Below are 26,552 nucleotides of genomic sequence, written 5' to 3' on the forward strand. Positions count from 1 at the left end.
TTCAATCAAGTGTTGATCTGGAAGTATCACATACAAGGGCTCTGCCTTGGCAAGACGGGCTGGTTTGCAGAAGGTTGCAACAGGCTCAGTATTTCACACCACGCACCACAGAATTGCTCAAGTAAGTTGCATTTCAAATCTCAAATTTAATAGAAAAAAGTAAGACTCACCAAAAGATAATGCAGGCTACAACCTAACATCCCTCTTTTGCTCAAAATAATCCCATATACCAGCAGAAGCAAAGCCAAGAGGGTTTAATAATACTTTGGGATTTAAGCGCTTTCCCTCATTTACCTAATGTGTTTTTCTGGTAAATAACCTCTCTATGGTTAATTTACTTCATGCCATTGACATATGCTTGACATTTAAGGATAAGTAATTTTCTCACTGCACCACAAATGGACAGTATTTACATATCATCACTGTTTTGCAGATAAAGAAAACTACAGCATTTAAAGTTCAATCAAAGTCACACAATCAATCACCTTACAAGCCCAGCCTGGCATATACCTTCAGCAGCCTCTCTGGAAACCAGACAACGCAACCTTTTCCTCTATCCAGAGATGTTTAAAGTGTAAGATTAAAAGGGATGAGTTGATTCAGACTCCAGCCCTGTACGAGTGTGGGCAGCAATGCCAAGTCAACCTCTGATAAAATAACCACGTCACTTGACAAGCACATTCAGATTGGATGGCTCTTCCTGCAGCTTCATAAATGCAGAAAGCTTCCACCCTGCCGCCGGGATAGGAGTTTTGCCAGCTCTGATTTCTTTAAAAATAATCATTATTTTTAAATTGTAATACAGCTTAAACCGTGGAATTTCTTCCACCACTACTAGTACTTGTGGGCATGAAAGCAGCGCTTGGAGAGGCTAATCAGGACCATGTGTTGTGCGAAGGTTTAGGAAAAGCCAGTCCTGGGCACCAGCCTAAGTCCCTGATTGTGCAAAGGAAAGATGGTCCCTGGGCAGCCCTGGCTGGGACACATCCAGTGTCTGTGATGGAGCTTTGGTTTGGGACAAAGCTCCTTTTAAAGATCACAATGCAAGACCGAGCCATAAGCCAAAGAAGTAAAAAGGTTATTCTAATAACCTTTATTTGTACAAGATGAAGAAATGGTTTTAAGGAACAGCTTTGCTGGCCGTGTCTTTGCGATCCCCCCACAGACGGGATCTCAGATAAGAGAACAGATCCTGTTCTTGTGCTGTGAGAAGAGATTTCAATATCCGTCTTTTCACCAAGAAGTAAGGGAGATCCAAATCAGGCACTGAATGGAAAATCTTGGCTTCATTTCTGCTATTTCAAACCCACTGGGTAGGTTGTCAGCAGTCTATTTGAAGCCACAAATCAGCTTTTGTTCGAGTCAGTTTGTTTCTCGGGGTCCAAACCCCGTTTGGGCAGGGAGCGCTTTCTGCAGTGCTGCAATCCCAGGCTTGAGGTGAACAGCACTTTTTACAACAAAAAACCCCCAAACGAGCGGCAGATTCACCAGCAGGTCCCAGTGCTGAAGGCACCGCGCTCGCTCCATCAAACACACAAGACAGAATTGTCAGGATCTGCAGGCGGCATCTTAAAATAATATTAGAGAAGCCAACCAAGGCCTGTGTGCGCTGCTCAGATCCACTGAGCTACAGAGACGTGCTGCTCTGCCTCCCTCTTTCATCTGTTTTAATAGACATCGCTCTCAATTTGATAATTTCTTTTTCTCCATTCGGTCAGGTGGGCACTGCGTTCATTTTCGATCTACATTCAACTGCTTCGCTTCATATCTTTGATAAAAACACAATATTGTTACAACGGAGCCAGCTTGCAGCGAACAAACGCATAAAACAGTATGTTAAAGAGAAATTAGTCTGTGCTGGCAGCAGAGAAGTTAATGTGAGAAGAAACCAAGACATGCACATCGCCTTACTGCCTCTGGTTTGGACGCACCTTATCTCGGCCAGTTCTTTTACCCTGAAACCACAGGTGAGACACGTTTTAGTTATCCAGCCCAAGCGCACTTCTCCATGGAGTCTCACAGAAGCTGCAGTGTGTTATACTTGGAATGTGGTGTGTGCTTTTTGGAAGAGGTATCTCCAGTCTTGCAGTAAAAATGATTTTAATATATTTTGAATCTAAGTGTAACAATTGTTATTTTAATTAGATATGAAAAAAAGAGAGTTTTCTCCAAAACCTAATGATACGCGTGAGGCAAAGAAGAAAAATAAGCGATTAGTGTGTAGTAATCAATCATTGCACTCAATCTTCCATCACTGCAAATGTTCTTATTGAGTCTTCAAAACTGCTGTTTTTTTCTTTTTTACTGTGAAAACAATCTAATAGGACAAAACAATAAATCTGAATATCGGTGTTTCTGCCTTCTAGGTATTAACTATAGTTCAGAAACCTCAGAATTACAGAGCGAAAAGACCGAATTGGTCATTTTTCCCGCCAGACAATAAATAAAATTTGCGAAGAATCAAAAAAAAATAAATCTACACAATTCACTTTCCTACCCGCAGTCTCTTTAGGTCATTATGTTGGTGCTTTAACACCTTGTATTGCTCATTTTCCTTAATTCTCTTCCGCTGCTGTTTGCAGCATTCGCCTCAGCACATCGGGTGTTCCCGGCGGAAAAACGAATTGTGGGTTCCAAAACCACCCAAACTTGCTGCCAGCCCTGAGCACACAGGGCAGGACCCCCGTCCTTGCCCAGGAATAAGTATTCAGCCAAAAAAGAGGCCCCGTGACGTGCAGCTCACTAGAGGATGCGTTTCTGTGTTGTCAAGGCAACTCGCTCTCAGCAAGTTCAGCTGCCCAGCGGGGAGATCTGCTGGTAACGCGTTTTCAAGAGGAGAACGTGATAAATGGAAAAATATTTAACAACAATGCTGAATTCCCAGCGCACATGGGGAGGTATATACCCCGCAGCACACGCTCTGCCAGGGAACACATGATGATCTCCATGTTTCACCCATTACTGGTTCCGCTGAGAGCTCTGTCCCCCTCCAGACCCACAGCTCTGCTCCCCATCACCCACCAGCATCCCCTCCCCAGATCCCACCCACGCAGCGACATTAATCGATTGAATGATGAGCACCAGAGAGCAGCGCTGGCTTCAGTCCACAGTGCAAAGACCCACAGATTAAATTGCACGAGGGTCAGCAGCCCAAGGACTGACTGAACAGGCTTTATCTTGGACCCCAAGACTTTCTTGAGGTCCATGGAGCAGGAATGTCCTCTTGCCACGATTCGATCCCTCTGCAAATATCTAACTGACAAAATCCCCGCTGCTCACACCGCAACAGGTTCTCACCAGTTCTCTGCTAGACCCCAACGTGCTCTTCAAATGTCACCAGGTGGTGGAACAAGCCAGCTCACGCTAACCTGCCTTGTTCTTAATGTGTCTGTTCCTAATTCTGAAGTTAACCCAAAGCAGGTAACACTCTGCATGTCACTTAAAGAAAACGCAAAATAGGCGGTGAGAAGCACGGAAAAGAACAGTGTGAACAGTAACACTTGGGTTTCACCATTTCAGCCCAGGAGGCTTCAGCCACGAGAGTGAAATTAATGCTCGGTTATGTCTGTCAATACCTGGACTCTACATAATAAACATCAGAGCTCAGATCTCTGATAAACCATAGATGTCACTGGCAGAACTGACAAATCTCATACTAAGGATGCAAAAAGGAGCAACTGAAACAACTCAGCCGAGTCTCAAGGAAGGACGAAGAGCCTATTCAAGTTTCCAGTCATGACAGCTCAGTGGGGACTCTGATCAACAGGTCGAGCCATTAGCAAGCCTTTAATAAAGTAAATAAATCGAACAAATTCCAAGTCAAAATCTGGAGGAAACAACCTCCCATTCGCTGAAATGTTCTCCATCATCGTGGCACCTTGTTTCTCACATTATTGCATTTCCAATTCCATGTAATTATAGATGCTATGAAGGGCTATCAATTTCCTAGTTCATACAACTTAATTGTTAGGATGCTGAGAATCTGAAATGAGAAGAGTCCATTTCTAAGCTCCAGCAAGACCTAATACTTCACCAGACTGAGTTTTAAGCTTAATACCATAACCTAATGCAAGCTTATAATTCATTAGCTGAGGGTTTTGTAGTCATGGAAACAACACAGCAAAGAGAAAGTTCGAGCCTGAGCTGCGGATGACTTGGGGATGGCACCAACATCACGTCTTGGTCCCACCTGAGCTTGTGCTGCTCCTGGTCAGAGGAGAGAAGGAATATCTGTGGCCATTTTACCTGTTTCCCTACAAAACGTGTGCTGAGCAATCCGGGGAGATGCTTTTGCATTAAATTTCTTGTGAAACAGAACAAAAGACACAGCTCTTGTGCTTCTGACCTTGGCTGAACAAAGAGGAAGGCAACCCATTCTTACTGTGCACTCTCATTCTTTCTTGTTCCTCTCAAGAACAAATAACTAATGAACTAAATTACAGAAACGCATTGCACTAATGAACATATACACACACGGACTTATCCATACAGAAAGGAGCAGACTAAAGGTGCCTACAGGAGACATGGCAAAGCAGCCAGACACACGGGTACAGGGACAGGCACCGCAGACACCAAGGACTTGTGAAACTGCATTCTAGCAAAGCTTCTTTGCAGCAAGGGTAACACTGAAAATCTGTAAATAATCCGCAATCCGCACTCAGATTTATGTTCATGATGGTGACGCCACTACGGTGAGCTACAACGTAATTAGTAAATAATGCAATATATAGAGATGAAGTAAAACGCAATTTTACTTCGCTAAAATAGTTATTAAAAATAGCTAGGAAAAAAAAAATCTTATTCCCATTGCTAATAAAAAGGCACAAAGGGAAACAGGATGTTTTATAGAAAGACATTGGTGATAAAACCCTACCGGGGAGTTAAATATGGACTATTTTACGGCTTTAGTTTTCCCCTCATTTCCTTTCCTCCACCCATTAAATTAGTGTCATATTTACCCTTTTGTTTAGTAATAGTAAATTTATTTAAAGGATTTGCCTGAAAAGGATTCAAAATGCCTTTTTGCAGAAAGCCCGTCCGGGAACACAGGGAACCCACTTGAGAACCCACTCGGGAACCCACTCCTGAAGCCGCCCACACGCCGCGCTGCTTCGCTCATCACACTGGAACGATGATACCACAACCTATGCGAATTAATTTGGGCCACAAATTAAAGAAGAGAAAGTAGCGTGTCCCAAAATGAATTCTAGATGGTTAGTAAACCAGAGTTCTTTTGTTCGACCCAGTGTGAGCTGTGCGTTTGGAACCCGGGTCTCTTGTAACGCCGTGCGGGCTCACAACATTAATGAGATCATTCTTTTATCATCAATGCCAGCTAAAAATCTTGAATAAAGGGCTGTATGAAAAAACATCATAATGAATTTTATCGAAATAGCGGTTTAATTTAACAGGTTTGTATATTTTAAAATATACAGATGCAAACAATGTGCGTTATTTCATTTCTTTCGGGCCTTTGCGCAGCCCTGTTTCTGCTTTGGGAGCTATTCCGTGTTCTGTACTGACCCCTTGTGGTTCCTCACTCCGAGGAGAAATCATGTTGTCAAGCTCAACATTATGTTAATTGGATGTTTACTTAGGATAAAGGTAGTGAGAGAACCCAAAAGGCCAATACAAGAGTTTCATATACCATATAGCATCTCGACAGAGTTGCTTCTTTTGGAGGGGGTTATAATCACATTCATTAATTTTGTTAATTGGTTTTTTTTTTACTGTTTTGTTTTGCTGCAGAGAAATTAGAACTGTATGAAGTACTTGAATACATGATTTCTAAAAAAACCTTCAAATTAAATTTGCGAGGCACATGATTAAGGTAACCACATCCCCTAGAAAATGTACATAATGAAGTCAAACGATTGTGAATGATAATAACTTGAAAAGAGATATATGAATATCCTAACACAGGAGTTTTGGGGATTATTTCCCCGGACAACTGTCTGGCTGTGAGCAGCACAATGGAGAGAGGGAAGAGCTCCCTGTTTGGCACTGTCAACATGTTTAATCTGTTTAATAATCCTGCGGCCACCTGAGTCTACTTTGTTTTCTGCCTTTATTGCCAAACCCTGCAACGGAGCAGCGTCTAACCAGATGAAATGTAATTAAAGAGCCTGCCTAGGAATAATAGTCAAGAATCTTTGAAAATACCCTGTGATAGCGGTAATAAAAACACCCTGAAATAACAAATATGATGGCAGAACTGCAAATCCCTAAGTGTCAAAAAAAGCACTGCTTTTATATATGCTCCTTCATTTTTAATTACGCAAATTACTACTAATTTTCAATAATAAAACCTCCTAAGGTATAGAAATTGCTTTTAAGCATAAAACATTTCAATATGGACAAAAAAATTCTGCTCTAAAATAATCTTTAAGGACTTCAGTTCTACCCGATCGAAGCGCAAATGCCTGAAACAAACACAACAGCCAAGAAAAGCTACAAAGCCTTGGGATTCTGCACCTGGGTCTTAACATGCTACGTAATTACTGAACACACACATACAGACACACAAAGATAAAGGTGTTTTCTGCACGATGTTGTGAAAACAAAATAATGTATTTAAATATATACTTTGCTAAGGGAACAAACGCAGCATAAATGCATTAGCTGCCCCAGTATCTGATAACTCCCCAAACAGGTACTTACGCTGTTTGACTTTGCTCACAGGTTCTCAAATTTGCTATGAAATTATAAAGTCATTTTTGTACATTCTGCTGCTTTCTAGCTCCGAAGGGTCACGATACCCTCAGGAACACAGCCTGTCTTCTCCATCGGCTCCCGCTGTCCCATTCAATATCAACCCTGCAAACCTGGGGCCAGAAACCTCCCCATCAGCCCCACATTAACTGCTTATTTACAACATGATTTCCAACACATGCGAACGCCAGGGGTGACGGGCTCAGGGAACGCGGCATTAGGTGATGCTTTGAGCTCAGGTTAGCGATGCGAACTTGCTGTAATCATTTAGAGAGAAAAGGCAGATAATAAACAGGGAAGCATTTTTTCTCCATGAAATACATGGAATTTTTGAGTGCTGTCTCCACATCAGAACAGAGTGCTAACTTTCTATGCTGGAATTCATGTTTATAATTCACAAGGAATGCGTCTGAATTCTGCCCAAGCAGCTGCAGGAAACTGTTCGGCTCTTTTTTTGGGTGCAACTCCTATGATGGAAACACAAACTGTCCGAGGATTTAACTCAGTTTCTATCAGTGCACTTCAGGGTCTGGATTTTACAACAAAGTGACAAAATTGTGTCAGATATAAGTTCATACTTATCCCAGATGGGGTTTTTCGGGGTAGCTTCTGCTCTGTTTTAACACACCTTTAAACAGAGAAACTTATAACTTCACTTCATTAAACAAGTTTCATCAATTAAACCAACACAGGCTTCTATTTTCAAATAAGAAGAGGTATAAAGGATTGAGGAAGGATAGTCCTCTTCTGTACAGGCTCTTCTGAGATAAAGATACCAGATAAAGAATCGAAGTTAAGAAAAAATCAGTTACTGATTACATGACAAATGATTACTGCATTAGGAAATACTTGGCAAGGACAAATGGTCTTTTTCTTTGTTTTTTTTTCTGGTTGAGTATTAAAACATTTGGTAAAAACATGCATTAATAATACAAGCAACTCTTGACAAATAAAATTTGATTTTTAAATTAAGTATCTTAAGTTTTGAGGTGCGGGATGTAAACTGGTCTAGGTCAACTTGAATTGTAAAAATAGTATCGGAAGATGATAATGGCTTAAACAATGGCTTAAAGTCTTACAACAGTTTACAACACAAGAGCTTCAAATTTCGACTTAAATTCAACCAATGTATGAGACTGAAAGTGTGATTTGTGTCCGTAACCTTTGCCCTGAGAAAGCAACATCATTTGTTAGAGATACATGCACATTAGAAGTTCACACAGGTATGTTCTCAATGCTGATATGCGTCTTTTATGGCAATAATTCAGTGAGGTGTGAAAGAAGAGAAATGGGAAGTAAACAGGTGAATTGGGTATCAGAGCATCTGTGCATATGGGCAATATCTCTTATGATATAGTATACTCCAACTATATGTAGTATATTATATCATAAAACATGCATGCTATAGTGTGCAAATTATCCATTTGCATATACAGTGAACATGAGCATCATTTAATCTGTGGAAGTTATTTAAAGTTCCATGAGTGTCTTTCAAATTAAAGATGCACCATTTTCCATGAGAAAGTGGCATTCAGTTAACTAATTCCTTCAAATGGAAAGGCACGCCGCACCTGCTGAGGCTTGGTGACCCCTTTTGGTGAGTAAACTTGTAACCTAAGGAGGACTTTGTGACAAATTAGGGAAGGTTTATGCTTCAATTGTTTTTTATCCATCTGAAAATGCTTAGAAGCCTTAGAAAAAACGAGTGCATCCTTAAAACATGGTGAGAATGAAATTGAATTTAATAAACTTCAAACACTGGTAGAGGCGGTTGGGTGAAGAGGAAGGTGCGGGAGAACACCAAGGAGAAAACTACCTTGAAGAAGTTGGGATTGACATGACAGTCCTGGAAGAGACAGGAAAGGAGACACTGCGCCGTTAGTACAGGGCTGGCAGAGCAAAGCAACAACAATTAGCAGCAGAAGTAAATGAATAAAGACAGAGCAGCGAGGACACGGAAATGGACACGTCTGTTATGCACAGAAAGTCACGGCGAGGGCTCGGGGCAGCGCGGCACAATGACGGGCATGTCACAAAACCGCTCTGCAGCGCGGGACTGGGTCTGAACACACACACACGCTTCATGCATGGACATTCCTCGTGTCGTTAACCACTGCGATGCGCCAAGCTGAATGTATGTACAGATGTATGCGGTCTGGGCTCTTACCAACACGAGCACTGGAGACGCGTGACAGCACAAACGTTATTTTTTGCCTTGTTTTGAGACACAAATTTAACCTTTATGTAAAGGATACAGAAATCCCTGCTATCAATATGATTTTCTATGCGTACTCTTCACCTTAAATCACAACACACAGACTGAGAAAAGCCCTACAGAAATAACGAGCTGATCAGAGATGGATGGCATCTGGTTAAGCAACTTCAAGTTCTCTATTTCCAGATACGGTGAGAGGATGGGAAACTCCAGATATCTGCATAAGGGAATTCCCCACGCCAAACTATAGCATAGAACAGATGGAGTCATCTAACAGCATCCCTATAGTGCTGCAAACTATTCCCTAATGATTAAATCTGCACCATTTAAAATTAGGAATGAGTGCCACGGCCAAAAAAAGGAAGCTCTTCTTTTTATATCCCTATATGCATAATGTGGATTGATGTGCCAGTGATATTCTGGCTGGTCATGATTTCAATATAACTCAGTGTCTCTTTCCTGAAAAGTCAATTTAATCTTTTCTTTTACAAATGGAAGCAGCAGCAACCTTATTTCTCTTTTCCCTGAGCTGCCTGAAGTTACAGCTCTTGCTTCAAAATGGGGAAGCATACTGGTTAGATACAGGTATGGCAGAGATCATACCTTTTATTTATTTAAAAAAAAGAATAAAATGAAGTAAATGCAGTATAACAGCTCTGGGGCACAAACACTGTCATCCTGCAAAGACCTAAGAGAAATGTCTAATGTTACAAGACTTTACACAGAGACCTGAAGAACTTTACTTACAATTTAACAAAATCACAAGCTCTTCTCCAGGTTTTTGGGTTTTTTTGAATGGAAGTATCATATTTAATTAGAAAAGTCATTGGGTTCGTAAGCTACTGAAACAGTCCCTGGAGCCTTGTGCTACCGCCCCAGCTGCGCAAGTGCAGCACGTTCATTGACCCAACCTATAGCTCACAATTAAAACTGCTCCGGGATGCCCTCGCTGTTGATTAAAGGCAAGAAAGAAAACGTCCTTTTGACCTAAAACTGTTGTGAACATCGGAAAAATGCCAGCTTAATGCAGAAAGTACTGTCCTTCCTAATAGAACAGCTGGAAGCTGCTTTAAAAAAGAATAAAACTAAAGGGAGTGTTGAAGATCTAAGAAACGCAGTACGAGCCGTGAAACAAGCATGATTCGCCGATGTTCAGAAAGGGAATGATAAATAAACCAAGGGGGTTTCTTTAGAGTATAACAAGACTGGAACTTGTCGGAAAGCTTTAATTGTGCCTTGGAATCTGGGGACATTTTCAAATACTAACACCGGCTGCACTGCACAGAGGGCGATCTGGTGCTGTCAGTGCACATTAGCTCTGCATGCAAGGTTCTACATACAGAGGTGAGTTGCTAGTTCATAAAATCGCGTCTGCACAAGGATTAACACACAAGTTGGGTCAAACTAAATGCTGTCCTGCATATTGGGGGAGTTTAGTAGAAACACCTACAGCTCCATCACTGCAGAGGTTCTCGGTATTTACAGCCGAGCTTGATGGCCAAGCACATTGTCCTGTTCTTATATTTTAAATGGTAAGGCGTTTTAAAGGACATTTGCTTTAAGATCACCATAATACTAGTTATGTTTATAAGCACTGAGGTGTCAACAAAATGTCACCACTTCCAATTCCTAGATACAGTATCTACCCTGTTTCCTCTCTCCTTACATTTCGATCCGTTTAGTCTGCAAAAGAAACTACAGGTCTGGCTTCTGTGCAGCCTTCATCAGCGGCTCCTCTGGCACAAAGCAGCTGTGAAAGGAACTCGTGTGATGATGATAATCTGAGAAGAACCGAAGCAGCAGCCTCGGGGTGTCTGGCCCCAGCAGCTACAGACCTGGGGATGCTGGAAAGATGGGGCATGTAACCTCTTGGCAGCTAAAAGTCCATCAGGCGAGTCACAATAATGCATAAGAGCTGCTCCTGGATGGTTTACCCAGTACCCGCATCAATCCCAGCGAGGGGAGACTGGAAATGCAGCACAAAACCAGTATGGTCCCCCAGCTACACGGGTTTATGGATCTGGCCCACAACGCCAACTAGTATAATAGATTCAAATGGTACCTGCATTTCCTCACCCTGACTGGTAACTATTTTGTAGAAAAAGTACTTATCTGAACAACTATACTTATACTTATCAGCAATTGCTTTATTGTGGAGTGATTTTATCGCTACTCACGCAGTTAAATGGAATGGTACAAAACCAGTGGCCATGAAACCACTGGCACCAGCTGCGATCTCTAACCAAGCCCGGTTGGAAGCCGGTGGCCACGGCAGCAGATGGGGATGGACGTCCCCAAGGAGGCACCTCCCCAGTGCCACCAGAACGGTCCCGTGTGGGTCCCCTCGGTAGGGACAGCACCGAAACTAAGGGAATGATTTTGTTCTGCTGAAACCTACACAAAGAGCTACACTTAAAGAAAATAATTAGAACAAAAGCAAATGTCTGACATCTTAAAGAGGATGTACTAGGAGGAGTGTTACGTATCCTCCCCACAGATGCCCTAAAATGAGGATTATATGAGCAGTAACCTATTCCCTCGTAACAACTTGCCTGGATGACTTCAATTAGCAAAGCTGCCTGTAGTGACTTGCTTGCATCGCTTAATATACTCGGTAAATATATCCACATGTAAGGATTATAGCTACTCTGTTCTCTTTTTAATTAAAGAAAGTCATTGATATGGACCATAACAGCTGCTTTATTTTTAATAACATTTTCCATGATGGTGATGTGGAAAGGAGGGGACAGATGGAATAATTAGCCAGTCTACTTTTAAACCAGTATTATCCCATTATTATCCTAAGGTGATAGTTAAGTATCAAGAAGTGCTTTAATAAGCAGCAAATTACAGGAAACAGGCATTGACAAAACCAAAATAACTTCCTAAAACAGAAGTTTTAGAATCTGCATATTTCTTTTCGCCAAATAAAAAAACCAGAACAACGCCCTAAATGGCAAAAAAGTGCTACTGCTCAAATCATAGCCAGGTAGGAAAAATACAATTAGGTTGTGTTATTTGTGTTATTTCAATATTCTGCTTTTTGACTAGCAAAATATTGTAACCAGAAAATAAGTATATAACACATAGCAGATATTGCAGCTAAGATTTGCTCGTTTGGGTCCATGGAGCCACCTGGGACCATTGGGGGTTCCCATGGCAACCTCAGCACGGACAATTATGGAGCAGCTACAATTATTCCGAATACGTCTGTTGAGAGCGGAGTTTTGTTTGGAGATGGCCACAAATAATGTCATTCCGGAGAGAAAAATCACAACCCAAGGTGAAAATCAGATGAAAAACAGTGACAGATTTTATCCCGCCTCCACTTCCTACAGGAGGGTATTTTTATCTCTAAGTATTAATAATGATGTATCATATATAAATCACTGAAGACAGATTTGATCACACTGTTAAATGAGCAAATAATTAATTCGTAAGTATTAGTGATAGGTGAGATCCAGAAAATACACAGATTGATTAAACGTTGTATAGAAAATACTGCAGCGCATCTATGCATAATATAACTCAATTTCTATATATCGGACAACTTCATATAGATAATACATAGTATATAAAAAGAAAACTCCTCACAATAAAATCTAAAATTAATTAGCGAAGTCACTGTGTGATTCCATTAATGAAACCACCATCCTTCTCAATTCTTCTTTCCGAGATTTTGTATGACTAACAACCACATTTAAATACGAAGTCGGGGTTGTTAAAGTGGAGCCAGAAAGACGTGACAGCCTTGTGTAAACAGCTTGAAATCAATGAGAACTTGAGACCAAACCTTAAAGATGTCTGTTGAACTACAGACGCAGGCAGATATTTTAGAAACTCCCATTGATTTCAATGGGAAGTAGCTCCCAAGTGCTTTCTAAACTTTAATCAAAAGGGCAAAGTCAGTTTTAAGAATGTCAGACTTTTTTTTTTAAGACTAGAAACTGGTTTCAGAAGTTTCACATCTATGGGTTCTCTGATCTTTTATAACCCGAAAATATCCTTATTCTTCCTTAATATTAAGCAATGAGATTCTCATCCTAAAGTTTGTCTGTTCTTGTACAGCTTAGGTTGATTGCTCTTCACTACCACCATTATTCATTTTAAGTATTTGATATTAGTAATGCAATATTTTTGTAGAAATTGTTGCAATTTTGTACTCAAAATTAAATCAGTGTAGCTTGGATATCAATCACACTGTCGTATATTGAAAAGCAGACCTGGCACCACAAATCCGGACTTGGTTAGTGAGCACCCTGAAGTTACTCTTTTCTAAAACCTGATAAATGAGCAGATAGCCCAGTATGACCCCTTGGTCTATCGAAATTCTTGATCTTCCTGGCAAATATACTCCCCTGACCTGCAACCCTCTTCCTGTAAGGTTCCAAAGCTCATTTCGGAACAGTGGAAATATTTATTTAGGTGATGTCATTAAATCACAAATAGCAGCATATTTCCCAGTGCTACTTGCTCCTTAGCACAGGGCACCTAAAATAAAACGACTAGGGAAGCCAAGACAGAAACGACACAAAAAATAACGTCAAAGATGATCAGAGTCAGCACCACTTGTGTACCATACCAGAATAGCTAATAAGTTAAATACCACCATTCAGACATCTGTGCTGTTAATTTTCATGAGCCATCACAGTAATTCCCCTTGAAACCAAGTGAGAACATTACTTGGAAGATGCTGCTTGCCTCTGTATCTTCTCACAATGATAAACTTTGAGAGGCTGACCCTAAATCCCTTTGCCCTGTCATCGTGCATTATACTGGTCTTGGTCTAGTTATAATTACATATTTTGCTTTGCTACCAATATTCCCCATTTATCATCGCTAAGTTATTTTTTTAAAACCCCAAAACTAAGAGATTGCAAATTCAATTTGCGAACATACTGCATATAATAACTGACATCTTAAAATAAGGTAATTCTAGTGACTTTGTGCTGTCTCTGTCCTGAGAAAAAACAGGTTGGTTTCCATACCTATATCACCAACACACACATATCCTCCCAATTCCAGACTCTGTATATGGCAGAGACATCTAAGGGGTGAAGAGAATTACTCATAATGCTGTTCTTCCTAGAGAGGATAAAAAGTTAATAAGATCTTGACTAGAAAATGACCTGGTGCAGCAAAATAAAATCACACTGGTCAGATCACAACTGTAAGGAAAGGAAAATGAAATGGAGATTCGAATACTTCTCAAATGTGTAACAAAAATCATAATTCATGCTGTGGACAGAAGTATGGTAGCTGATCCAAATGTGTTCAAAAGAAACTGATGCACCTTTTCTTTTCCTTTCTTGGAAGTTGAACATATGCCGATTTTCCTCACTTTCTTGGGTTAACCCATCTTTAATAATAATAATGTAGAATTCTGCCTGATGGTGAACATAAAAAACGCCATTTGAGGTTGAAAGGAACAGGCGTGTTTGTTTATGCACAATAGGTACATTCATTACTTTTTGGATAAACAGATAAAGTTGTAAATGTTGTGTAAATGCCTCTTATCTTTAAAAACTTCCATACCCGCCTTAAAGACACCGGAATTTCAGATGACAACCTTCTACACAGACTTTGAGGCTCCAAATAATCAGTAATTAACACTGTAAGTATTTTCTTTAAAAAAAAAGGCACTTAGTGCTAATCACTGTAAGTATGAAAATGCTGTTGTTTCTGAGAACTTCAATTGTCAAATAATATAGATACCAGATAACAGGTGGCAGATATTGCAGTAAGTATTAAAAGACACTGAAATTATCACACATACTTGACACAGAATATTTTAAAATACCGATTTATAAATGTCATGGCAGAGAAACTAAACGGTTAAAAAATGATACCGCTACTGGATTAAACCATTTGGTCCCATCTTCAAGAAACCCAAAGGTACACACTGCTGCCACAGGCAACAGAAATAGTAACAGTCTAATATAAACTTCTAGCAGGTGTTTATTTTTGTAATAAAGTGTAAAATTCACCCAATATATATAGTTGCACCCACGTGTGCTTAATCCTCACCTCAAACTTCTGCCGGAGCTCTGCATTTCCATCCTCATCGGCATCTGGAATGGGAACATTATAATATTCCCCTTCTTCTTGATTCAGCAGCTTGTACCTGTGCAACATTTGAGAAAAAAAGTGGTGACTTTCCAGCTTTATTCCTGTTAGCCTTAAAATCTGATTTAGTTGTGTGTGTGGTTTGTATCAACGTCACAGGTATGTCGAGAACTGCTTTCAAAGATCTAAAGCAAACTCAGAAACGCCATATATTCAACCTAAAATTAGATCTTTAATCCCAGACTATCTGCCAAGGCAGTTTCATAGGCAAGGAAATTCTTTCCACCCATCCTGTGATACGATGGGAGATACAAACCCTGAAGAACCTTCATCTCCAGTGCTTCTGTAGCCCTAAACAATCACCTTTGATGAGATGTCCTTTTGGAGGTGTGACGAGTTCTAACCCTAACCTGGCATGTAATAAGATGGCATTTTAAAAAATCAGTTCCCATGTAATTCGAATTTGCTGAGCTATATATAACGTGATACGCTTAGTAATGAATAGATCGTATTTGAGATAAAAATAAAATGTGTATCACAAGACTATGTAAACAGAATTGAGTTTGCAGCAGCTCCTGGCTCCAGCAGGAGTTTCACCAACACCACAAAAGAAAAGCATTCCTTTTATTATCCTCCTTTGTCATATACAGCCTATGTTTCCCAGGCCTGGTTGCATTTTCAGTTAATTTATAGCATGAGATGCAGCAAAAAGCTCAAACAAGGCTAGATTACATTGAAGAAAAATACCGGTTTTAAACTTTTTTGTGAAATATTCTCTCCCTCTGTCTTCTCAGAAACTCTTACCATCCACTGGCCGGCATCTTCATAAGCTCTGACACCCCAAATGAAAGAGATCCCATGAAATCATTCCTGGTTGTTCGGTCCCAGTCCCAAACCTCCACGGACAACCGCCGATCTTTGTCTGCAGGTTTTAACTTGCTGGAAAAGAGAGAAATAGAGGGGTTTTCAATGCAAAGCTGACATACATGATTCAATATGCACAAAGATACCCCAGCAAAAGCCATTAGACTTACAATGTGAATGACTCGTTCCAGTCTGGGTTCAGAGTGGAACGGATGGTTTTTGTTTTTTGTTTGCTTTCATTCTTAGGATCCGGGATGAGCTTCAGTTTAACATAAGGATCTGAAAGTCCGTTTGGATCCATAGGAATTAGGTTTTTTGCTTCTCGCACTGTCAATATAAAACAGAGATCATTTGTATAGGATTACAAATCACCAGTAAGAGAGCAATAACATGTCAGACCAGAGTTATTGAAACGCTGAAAAATAAAACAGATAAGACGTGAAACCCACTTGTCAGACTTGGCATGGAAGAAATTAGTTGTTTTAAAGTAAGGTTGCACTTAGTGATATTTATAAGAACAGTCGAGAGAAATGACAGGAGAGAAGAGCAATTCACAAACAACATGCACCTTCCAGGCAGCTCCTTCCCTGCAATGGAATGATTAAGTGTCCAAATCCATCACTATAAATAGCCATTCTTTGTGCTTTTATTTAGTCATCAGTCTTAGGTTATACTACTACAGGAGAATCAGCCAAATACTATAATGGCAACAGCCAGATGACAACAGATTCCAGAAGACAGGTTATTTGATACAATCCACCCTTGGAAGATACGTAACAGTAAGCTTTCCTTGGATTCACAGCTCGTTAGCTGTCAGATGGAATCACTGAAAGCATTATGTCATGACAGCAACCAAAGTAAAAGCGCAGAGAAGACATTTTTAACTCCAGCTTCACAAAGAACTTAATATAGCTTCTATTTTTACAATGTCAAAAGAAGACAAAGCAAGCTGGTTATATCATGTTGCTACCGATCCCGCGCAATGACTGTGTAACATTCATACGACGTGGAAGGTTTCATTCTGCGCTAACAGCACTCAGCCATCACCTCCTGCTGAACCCCAGAAAAAGTGCATTTTCGTGATGCTGTGAGACCCCAACCCACCCAAAGCAGCTGCGCTGTGATGAGCCGCGGGGACCGCGCCGGGATGGGGAATTCAGAGCTCAAAACCTACTGGGAGCAATAACCCTCTGCGCGTGTTTTGGACACAAAACTGCTTTCGTTTGGGAATTCCTTTGTGAGGTTCATAGTTTAAGATTAGAATTGTTCCTGGAAGGAAAATGGCAAGAAGCTCTGAGGGTGACGTGGTTCCCAGGGCATGGAGGAAGGACAGTGATGGAGAGTGAGTCACCAGGGAGGTTCTCCAGGGCTGACGGTGCCTCATCTTCTGCTTTCACAGTGTCAGCATCAGAAAGGGTTTTAAATTTATCTACCGAACTGCAGAAATGTGAAAGGAAATTCAAGAAAGATCAACCCTTATGCCACCCAATATTTCTTGATGGAAAACATCTCCTACAAAAATCTGAGCTTCAGAGTCTCTTAAGAACTCCAACAGAGCTAAGGCAAAAAACCCACAAAACATGTTGTCAGGATGAGCAGCTCAAGGCACTCTCCTCCTTTTCCCCTGGATTTCAATGGCATTTTCACATTGCAAAGAAAAATTATAGACCTTCCCAGGATTTCAACCTGTTACCTCCCAGCACTGAAAGGCATCAAAGCAACACATATTTCATAGTTAGTCTCATTATTTATAGCATAAGAAGGGGACAGGTTTTATGCTAATGTCTAATGACACATCAGCCAGCTGAAGTACATCTTTCCTAAACACCCTTTTCTCTCCCTTTAGAAATCCAGGCAGGGCTGTGGTGGATTGACAATAAGACCAGAGAGATGGACAATGAACACAAAGCACAGGACAGATATTACTGCGTCTTATTAAGGCCAGTGAAACGAAAGGTTGCGGTGCTGGTAACACACCAGTTGTACCACAGCACAGAAGGTGATTTACAAAACCAGGTAAGGGTTCTGTTCCATTTCCTACACATAGGTAGATTCAGCTCTGGGTTGACCTTTTCCTTTCAGGCAATGGAGAGAGCGGTTCAGCGCCCAGAACGTGTGCATTCTGCCAAACGACAGAACTGCTCAACAGGGCTTTAGTGCAAATCTACTGCTGAGCCGCTGTGTCGATTGATTCAAGCTGGAGAGGGAAAATTTTTGGGGGAAAGCAACAGCCCCTGCCACAGAAAACACAGTTTGATCAAACAGTCTGATCTGCTCTATTTTATTAGGTATTAGGTGTGGTACAACAAGCTGGAAGAGAGAAATAGCAGATATAACTGGCACTTTCTATCCAAAATAGCTGTAGAAAGAAGGCAGAGTACAGGAATGCAGGCTACTTGTTTGGAACATACTGGCGTCAAGATAACCCTCATGCAGAACAGATACCCTGATGTAAACTAATTATTCAAATTAGACCATGGCTGGAAAGGAATCACATTAACTTGAACCAAAAGTTGATACTGATTAAGCTACATATCTTAAATTTGTGTTTTTAAAATGACAGATGGAAAATGCTTACGGGCTAAAATTTTAAAATAAAATGTAATTCTGTTCACTAACTATATTACTCAAATAATTGTACCAGAAAAAATACACTGTTTTAGAAGAACAGCAAGGCGCATCTTTCTTGCAGAGCGCTTAATTGGGAGCCTTCCACAATCTTTGCAACCAGGGAGATGAGCTCTGGGTCCGACAAATGGTCTCCACTCTCATTTGCTCTGAGTTTGCTCTTTGAGGGTCTTCACACCCAGTGGTCAGCTGGAAAACCACGTGTTTCCAACCCATGAAAGGAAAAAACATCCAATACTAAAATTTAGCACCCTGAAAGTGATCTTCAAACCCTTCTGAGCAATAACATCGAGATTCAAAATCCACTTCTTATTTTTTATTTCTATACTGTAGACGGGTATAAGCGAACGGCAGAACTCTCTACACGTTCTACAGCTTTCCAGAAATACACACTAGAAAGTTTTCCATTAAAATTCCTTGAACAGAATTGCTTAATTTTAACGTGGCGTCTTCAGGCTGATCTTTTATGCTTAATTTTTAAGCGGAGACACTCGGTGTGAAACCTGGCAGCATTCTGAGAGTTGTCCCATCTGTGCTCTGGGGAGCCACCGCTGATGCCAGCCCAGAAACCACCAGCAGAGCTGGACATGCAGGTCACTTCTTTCTTTATCAGCAAACATGGGAAGCAGAAAAAAGTCCTCTAAATACAAGAAAAAGAGAAGCTCGAAGATGAATTGGGAAGGAAAGATGCAACGTACACTAAATACAGCCTGCCAAATAAGTCATTATCTCACTCTTTGTTTCAAGATATCTGGCCCAATTGTACTTTTGTCTGCATAATTAGTACCCTTAGACAGCTCTTCTCGACTGACTTAGTGCTTCTTGAGGAAACAGCATGATGATTCTAGTGCTAAATAGTGCTTATAAAGAATTAGCATCTAAGTGGTCCACCTCTTGAAGGGCACCCTATTTTTAACAGGGTAGGTCAGGTTTCTGTAAGAGGATTGACAAGACAAACAGATTTCCCCTCCCCACCAAAGGCTCTTTCTTGTGCGTGGCTGAAACAGAAAAAGTTAAATGAAAAATAACTCCAGGAAAACAAATCAACTTACTCTCATACTGCTTTATAATTATTAGTTAATTCAATACTATGATGGAGGTGTTATTCTGATTTATAAACGGTTGAAGTGAGATACAGTTCAGCATCATTTGGAGCGCAACTTGGACAGCAATTTAAAATACTACTTGCCAGTTTTCTGTCATAAAATAAGCATGATAATGACTTTTGGACTGAGCACAGTAGATGATACAAGTTACATTTCCTATCATTGTGTCCAGATTAGACTATTAACAGGGGCTGAGAATGCACACAGGTGGAAAGAGAGTGAAGAGTAGAACATATTGAAGTTTCTAACAAATCCACAATTGCCTAGGTTTTCCTTCTAAAAAAACAGAAATAGTTAATTTGCCATGGGAAAAAAAGCACCATTTCCCTCCTCGTTGTTAATGAAGATCATAAACGTTCAGTCAGCAGAAAATGTGGAATATTTGACATCTGTCCTATGGCTGATCTATTATGTGCTACTTATAACCCAGCAGTATCTATCCAGAAGCCGGGTCTAAATCTGGGACGCCCACTTTTCCAGGAATAGTATGAAGACATAAAGCAAATACAGAGCTGGCTCTTAGGTATTCACACTTTAAATAAATATCTAAATAAGACGCAGTGGGCTGGCAGAGAACAACCGACATTTTACGTAAAGAGAAGAAATTCGGGCGGAATTTTGAGGAATTCAGAGAGCGGATGACAAAATCGCATCTTTTTCCATGAGATCGCATAGGTCAAAAGCTGCAAGCCATATGCGGTTATGGATTTATAACTTCTTGCGATACCAGCAAATAAATTTAGTCATGGGAATGAGTAAATAAATGTTTCTGTCCCTAAAACAAAGCTGTTACTCAGTTCCTTTTCAAGTGAGTCACAGCTACCTTTTTCCTGAATTCCCAATGTTGATAATAAAACAGTTTACTAATCACAGCAACCGCTTCTTGTCAATCTTTTCCTCCCCAGAGGCAACTTAGATGAGCAGAAATCTCTCAACTGCAGGCGAATCGCTGCTTTTAGAAGAGGCTTCGAGTCTCAAATAGTCCCGTCTAGCAAACTATCCCACAAAATGAAACAAAAGGGAGACCTTTGTTGGCTCCAACGCACCATAAAGTCTCTGTCTTCCCCTAATAAAGCATCAGTGAATTATTCCATAATTCTCGTGACTTCCTGAAGGAGATTTTGGTGTGGATTCCAGCGATGTGCCCAGTTGACAGGTGACTTAGGGGAGCGACAGACGACCTTGTGTTCCCAGCCAAGGACCTTTCTATACAGTTTTCAGCCACTAAAAGGGTTTCCCAATATGAGACTTTTCTCCATTCCATAACTACTTCCTATACTCAACTAGAAGTTCTTTTAACATCCCTCCCAAGGCCAATTCCTACTCATTACACCCCAGGTCCTGAATCCTGACCAATGGACACATAACAAATGTCAGCTCTTGTTACGCCTGCAATTCACAGGTGATTAACACACAAAAACCAGATGATTAATTCCCTTCCTAGAACAAGAATAACAACAAACCACCATTGCATGATACTTCATTCCTCTGTATTTATTAAGTTATACTCTCCTACTAACCAAAAATGTACCATCATCTCTAATGCCCCTTAAGAATACTTGCGCCTGCAATAGGTTCTCCGGTCTCAATTTCAACTGGAAATCTCATAGGAGCAACTGTATTTTACTTGTATCATAACATTACCTTTATAAAAATTATCATCATAAAAAATATGTATCAAGTCATCTGAAAAAGCATCTAGACTACGAAATTTCTAATTCTTACCCGCTTATATTCTTACATAAACGTATAGCATTTCAATTGATTTTTTATATGCATGCAGATGGCCATTTACGAAAATCTAATGCTACTTTTAAATACTACGTGTTGCCTATTTCTTCGTGGTAAAGTAAATTTAATTAACGAAATGGGGAGCATTCAGTTGGTACCGGGGTTGGCATTTATTAAAGGCACAGATCTTTCTGTTAAGAACACAGCAACCCTGCAGATCCTGGGAATGCCAGGAAGACAGAAGATATTAGTGAGATGAAACATGCAGTTCATATTCTTTGAGATATTAAAAATGCCTCCCACATGCAAGTAATTATTTGGGATCGTTTTATAGGTATTTGGTACTAAAAACTGGCCAAATAGCTGTAATATTCATATAAGTTCCCCTTTAAAATCAGATGCAGAATATGATGAAATTCATGCTAACAAAGACAGACACTAATTCTGACCTAGACAACCATAAATAAAGTTATTTAGAGTGTGTGTGGGTGGTTCTTTAAGGAAACAATTTTTATGAGCATCTAGAAACGTGGCAAAATTCTCCAGTTTGTCTCTCGAGCTTGTTTGGTCAGAGGCCCTTAACCCAACTGCCCACAGCCAGGGGATGTTAATAGGTGGTGCCATGGGGTGTTCGGCATTCACACATTCATCAATAATGTGACTGCAGAACTCCCAGAGTGGTTATATTATATATTATATATTATATATTATATATTATATATTATATATTATGTATTATATATTATATATTATATATTGCTGGAGAGCCTGTTGTGTGCTCTGACCCTCTGCAGAGATCACTGCCAGCTCTTCTCTTCTAAATCACAGCACATCACTGAGGAATAGAACCAGATTTTCTGTATTCTTTCAGCTCATGAAAATACACTTAAAATCCCTGAAAACTCTGGGCTGTGTGTGTGTGTGTGTATATATATATTTTAATGACATTTATGTAACGGTGGGGTGCATTAGCTGACAGCGAGCGGGTAACAACCCGCCTCTAAATCGGTGTCTGTGTCGGGAGGGCAATTCTTTATTGTCAGCTACTGTCAAATCCAGCTCGCAGCGACTGATAGGTCACAGTTTCGGATCCCAATAATGAGGCAGCTTTTCATATGTCAGTGCACCAGATGGGGTTATTTTCTCACAAAGGTGATTGTTTATTCACTACAAAAATAATGCAAAACCAAAATTAAACAACAACAAAAAAAATCAGAACTGTGATTCAACCACCCACAGTCTCAGTCAGAAGAGTCCCAAATTATAAGATGGGTCAACAAGTAAATGTGAGTGGCAAAATTTTTAAGGTACATCGGGAGGAAGAAAATTCAGTGCAAAAAGCACGGATTAAGAATAGCAAAAACTGCTTTACTATGCAGAAAAGCAGAATCTCCAAGTCAGTTCAATCTATGAAAGCATCACGAATTCAGTGACTTCAGAAAAAGCAATTGAAGAGTATTCCTATAAAAAGAAAGCTACCGCGCTGATTTTCTGCAATAAGTTATCAATATCCAACGCAACTCTCAAGTTAGAAGCTATAAAATACACCGTTGACATCAAAGAATTGCAACACAAATGAGCCCTGAGGGAGGACAGCAAGGTTTGGGCAAAGCGTATAACACAAAATCCCAATTTATTGGTGAAAAGGTGTTGCAGAGTCTCCAATGTTCACACAGAAACGACTGCACGTCCACCTTTAAGCACCCAGATTGATGATTTGATGTGGTAAAGGGGAATTAAGCATGTTTACATATAGGATTGAATCATTCTCACCATTAGTTCAATTCAACCTGCTAAAGTACTCAGAGATTTTAGATAATGAGCCACCAACCAACCCCACCTGGCACAACCCTGCTTTGCCTCTGTATTAGAAATCCCTGGGGAAAAACCCAGCACTACTACACTATTTTACTGGGAAAACGCTTAGCAAGTGGGTACTGTGGCCTTTTTTGGAAATAAATAGCACCACAAACCCCTCAAAGCAATTACGCAGAAGCAAAGACAAACTGCGCCGTGCTCAAGAGCATCCCCAGTGGATCCAGCAGCCGCCACCGAGGCTGGGACAGGATGGTCCAGGTGCCCATCCAAGGTACAGAACGTTCACAAGGTGCCAACCAGAGCGGCACGTCTGCATTCCGCAGCACAAAATGTGTCGCATGCCATCAAGGCTGGCTATGAAAGAATCAGCAGGAAGTAATTAACGACCAAAACAGGATGCAGAGCAGAGATATTAAAGGAATTCAGCTGAAGGAGTTCAACACCTACACAGTAATTCCCTTGACAAAGATGCAGGTAAAGGCTCAAACCAAATAGCCAATCATTTATTATTTTCCCCGCTGTTTCTAAACCTCCTGGACATTTAATTTACCTCCTTTCCTGAATCTGAAGGCGGTGGTATCGCACTCGGCAGCTCTGCGAACTGCATATTCTAACAAAGGCTTTGTCAGTCAATACTTTAGAAGCACTGCCATACTGGGAGAAAAGGAGTTCACTATTTTTACACAGCAATAATGAGCTATCGGACAATTGGTTATTTCCTTTTCGGTTAAACATGCACAAAGTATCTCAAACATCACCCGGTCTGGGCTTGGTCTGTAGAGTGTTTTTTATTAAAAAAAAAGTATATCTTAATTTCAAGGCCACTGTCACTTTTATGTAAAGAACTTTTCTGCAAGCTTGGACTGCTAGAACAGAAAGAATGTACAGAACAAATGTAACATGCTGTAAATACAAATTCTTATGCAGATCCTGAGCGACAAACTCCAACCTTTGACACAGCACAACCATCTACTACACGTCTATCTAGGGGGACAAAACAGTCCTTCCATTTGCAAAATGTATTTTTCAGAGGTTTTTCTGCAACTTTAGACTGGGGATGGCCGGGGTGTGTGGGTGTGGGTGTGGGTGTGTGTGCATGGCCAGAGCTGACTCAGAAACCCTGGGAGAAACCCTCCCTTTCCTTCCTCTCCATCCCTATCTCCATAACCTTAACCTTACAGAATGCCATGATGTCTTTATTTTATAACTCACTGTGAGTATCTGGGATTGAATCCAAGGTGCCTGTGTTTATTAAACACTCCAAAATGCAGGAAACAAGTCCTCAGCTGATGGAAGTTGAGAGTGTTCCTTGTGTTCAGAAGACGATGGCTAACTTCCGCAACAGTGAGCGATCCTACATGGAAAACTGGCATTACGGTGGCTTTCTAATTCATATTCCTGAGTTTTAAAGCTATTACCACAGCTTTCATTTCTCTATTTGTTTTCAAGAACACCAGTTCACAGCACTTCTTGATTCAAGGATATATTGAATGAAATCCTCACACTTCTGAAGGGAAATACGCTCTCGGTGGCTTTAATATAGAAAGATGTGACCAAGGTACATAAACCCAGTTAATTTTACACACTCATAAAACCTGCCAAAACTCCAGATTGAGTTGTTTACCTGTTACTTCCAGTTTGTCACCAGTGACTTCAGCTTTCAGATAAATCCTTCCCCGTTTCTCGGTGTGATCCATGCCGCAGAGGCTCGGGACGTTTATTACGCATTGCTTATGAACGTTCATATCGCAGGCTGTGAATACAAAATCGGTTCAGGCAGCTATGAGAAGCCAATAATATGATTACACTGCAAACACCGAGCAAAGTGAAAGTTAATATTACAATGCTTAATGCTGGCAAGATTTCAGATTACAGATGTGTGTATTTCAACTGAACGGCACAGCTGTTTTCTATCTTTTTGTGGACTGAACGGAACAGAGAATAAAACAGGCTATATCATAAAACTAAAGATATTATTAGTGAAGTGCAAGGAAAAAAATAGTGAATATGGAATAAAACCTTGCTGGGAATGTGACTAAGGAAACAGAGCACTCGTGCCAGCATCAGCAACAAAGGGAGTAAAGTTTAAATTGATTGTTAGGTTTTCTAGCAGACTTCCAAGCCAAATGAAATGCAAGAAAAATATAGGACACTGGCTACCAAAGGAACTGAAATTCCAGTCTTTGACAGTGCATTCACCGGACTAGTGCAAAACCAGCCTTCCTCAAACTGCCGCGGCAAATGCTCTTCAGCCACATCAAACTCAATACACCATTAGTACAGCAGTATAGTGCTGAAGTATCTACTTGAAATATAACAGTACTATAAATAGCTGACATTTGAAATGGTATTTTCCACAGAAAAGAAATAAGAAGCTGTTACCGAGTGTTTCCACTCCACTTTCTAGAATCCCCTTTTGGGAACACAGAAGACCTTCACTTACTGTCGCATTTCATCCCTTGGTGCAGAAGGCCGTAGAGCAGCGACCCGCAATGGTCACAAAAGGTCGGGCTGCCATAGGTGTGGATCTTGAATTTGTGCTTGCTTCTGGGATCCTGAAGGAAAAACACAAAAAGAGATCCTCAAGTCATAAATAAGATCGACACACCTTTAAAATATTACTTTAAATACCAAAAATTTCCCTTTTCTGCCAGTTAAGCTATTCCAGCACGTAGCTAATTCACAACCCTTAGAGCGGTACCTACATTGGTGCAGGTATGTTGGCCTTGGTTCCTATTTTTCATTAACATTGAGACTATTTTGACAGTTCTCTTTGTTATACAGCCCAAGATATGAAATGCAAACTGCTAACAACCATATTTATTTTGCAAACACAGTTACCCTAAGTGGAATGACATTTGATGCTCCAGAGAACATCTGTTTCGTTATTTATTAAAGATACAGCCAATGGGTCATGGGAACATTGCGTTACTACGGCCTTATCTGATGGATCCACTCGGACTATATGCCTTCCAAACAATTTAAATGACATTTTCAAAGCTAATTCTTCCTTAATTAGTTTTTTTTTAGAAGATGTAAGGGAACTTGTTGCCTTTATAGACACTTAAACACTCCTTTAGTAAGAACATCTGATGCTGAGAGGGACAAAACAGCTTCTAAGAACGACACCGAAAAAACAGATTTTTAAAGTTGTGTTTAACATCTGACATAAGTGGTATTTATGAGTATAACGTAATGATACAGAGGAGAAAGAACTATGGGAAATTACTATAATGAACGTCTACTAAGTACATTGAACCTGTATATTACACTGAAATTCTATAACAAACACTACCGAATAATCCCATTCCAATCAATGGAATATACATGGTTATCAAGTTAAGCAGGTCACCTGAATGAAGAAATCCCGTTGGATCAAACTCTGAGGTTGGCCCTGCATAACTCAATGGATA

General features: G+C 40.4%; 1 protein-coding gene across 2 annotated transcripts in view; it reads right to left on the reverse strand.

Annotated features, from left to right (window-relative positions):
• The window catches only part of PRKCA (protein kinase C alpha), a gene marked incomplete at both ends in the record, with an annotated part of 113,451 nt that overhangs the window by 14,987 nt on the left and 71,912 nt on the right, over nt 1–26,552 (reverse strand). The window contains 6 exons of one of the 2 annotated variants that reach the window (XM_080356679.1): nt 8,528–8,557; nt 14,954–15,050; nt 15,797–15,931; nt 16,027–16,183; nt 24,764–24,892; nt 25,583–25,694. In XM_080356679.1, the coding sequence (XP_080212805.1) occupies nt 8,528–8,557; nt 14,954–15,050; nt 15,797–15,931; nt 16,027–16,183; nt 24,764–24,892; nt 25,583–25,694 (660 nt within the window). The remainder of the gene's footprint in view (nt 1–8,527; nt 8,558–14,953; nt 15,051–15,796; nt 15,932–16,026; nt 16,184–24,763; nt 24,893–25,582; nt 25,695–26,552) is intronic. The other variant, XM_080356680.1, reaches the window with a different exon arrangement.

This window comes from Nesoenas mayeri, assembly GCF_963082525.1.
Source record: "Nesoenas mayeri genome assembly, chromosome: 19".
Lineage (NCBI taxonomy): Eukaryota > Metazoa > Chordata > Aves > Columbiformes > Columbidae > Nesoenas > Nesoenas mayeri.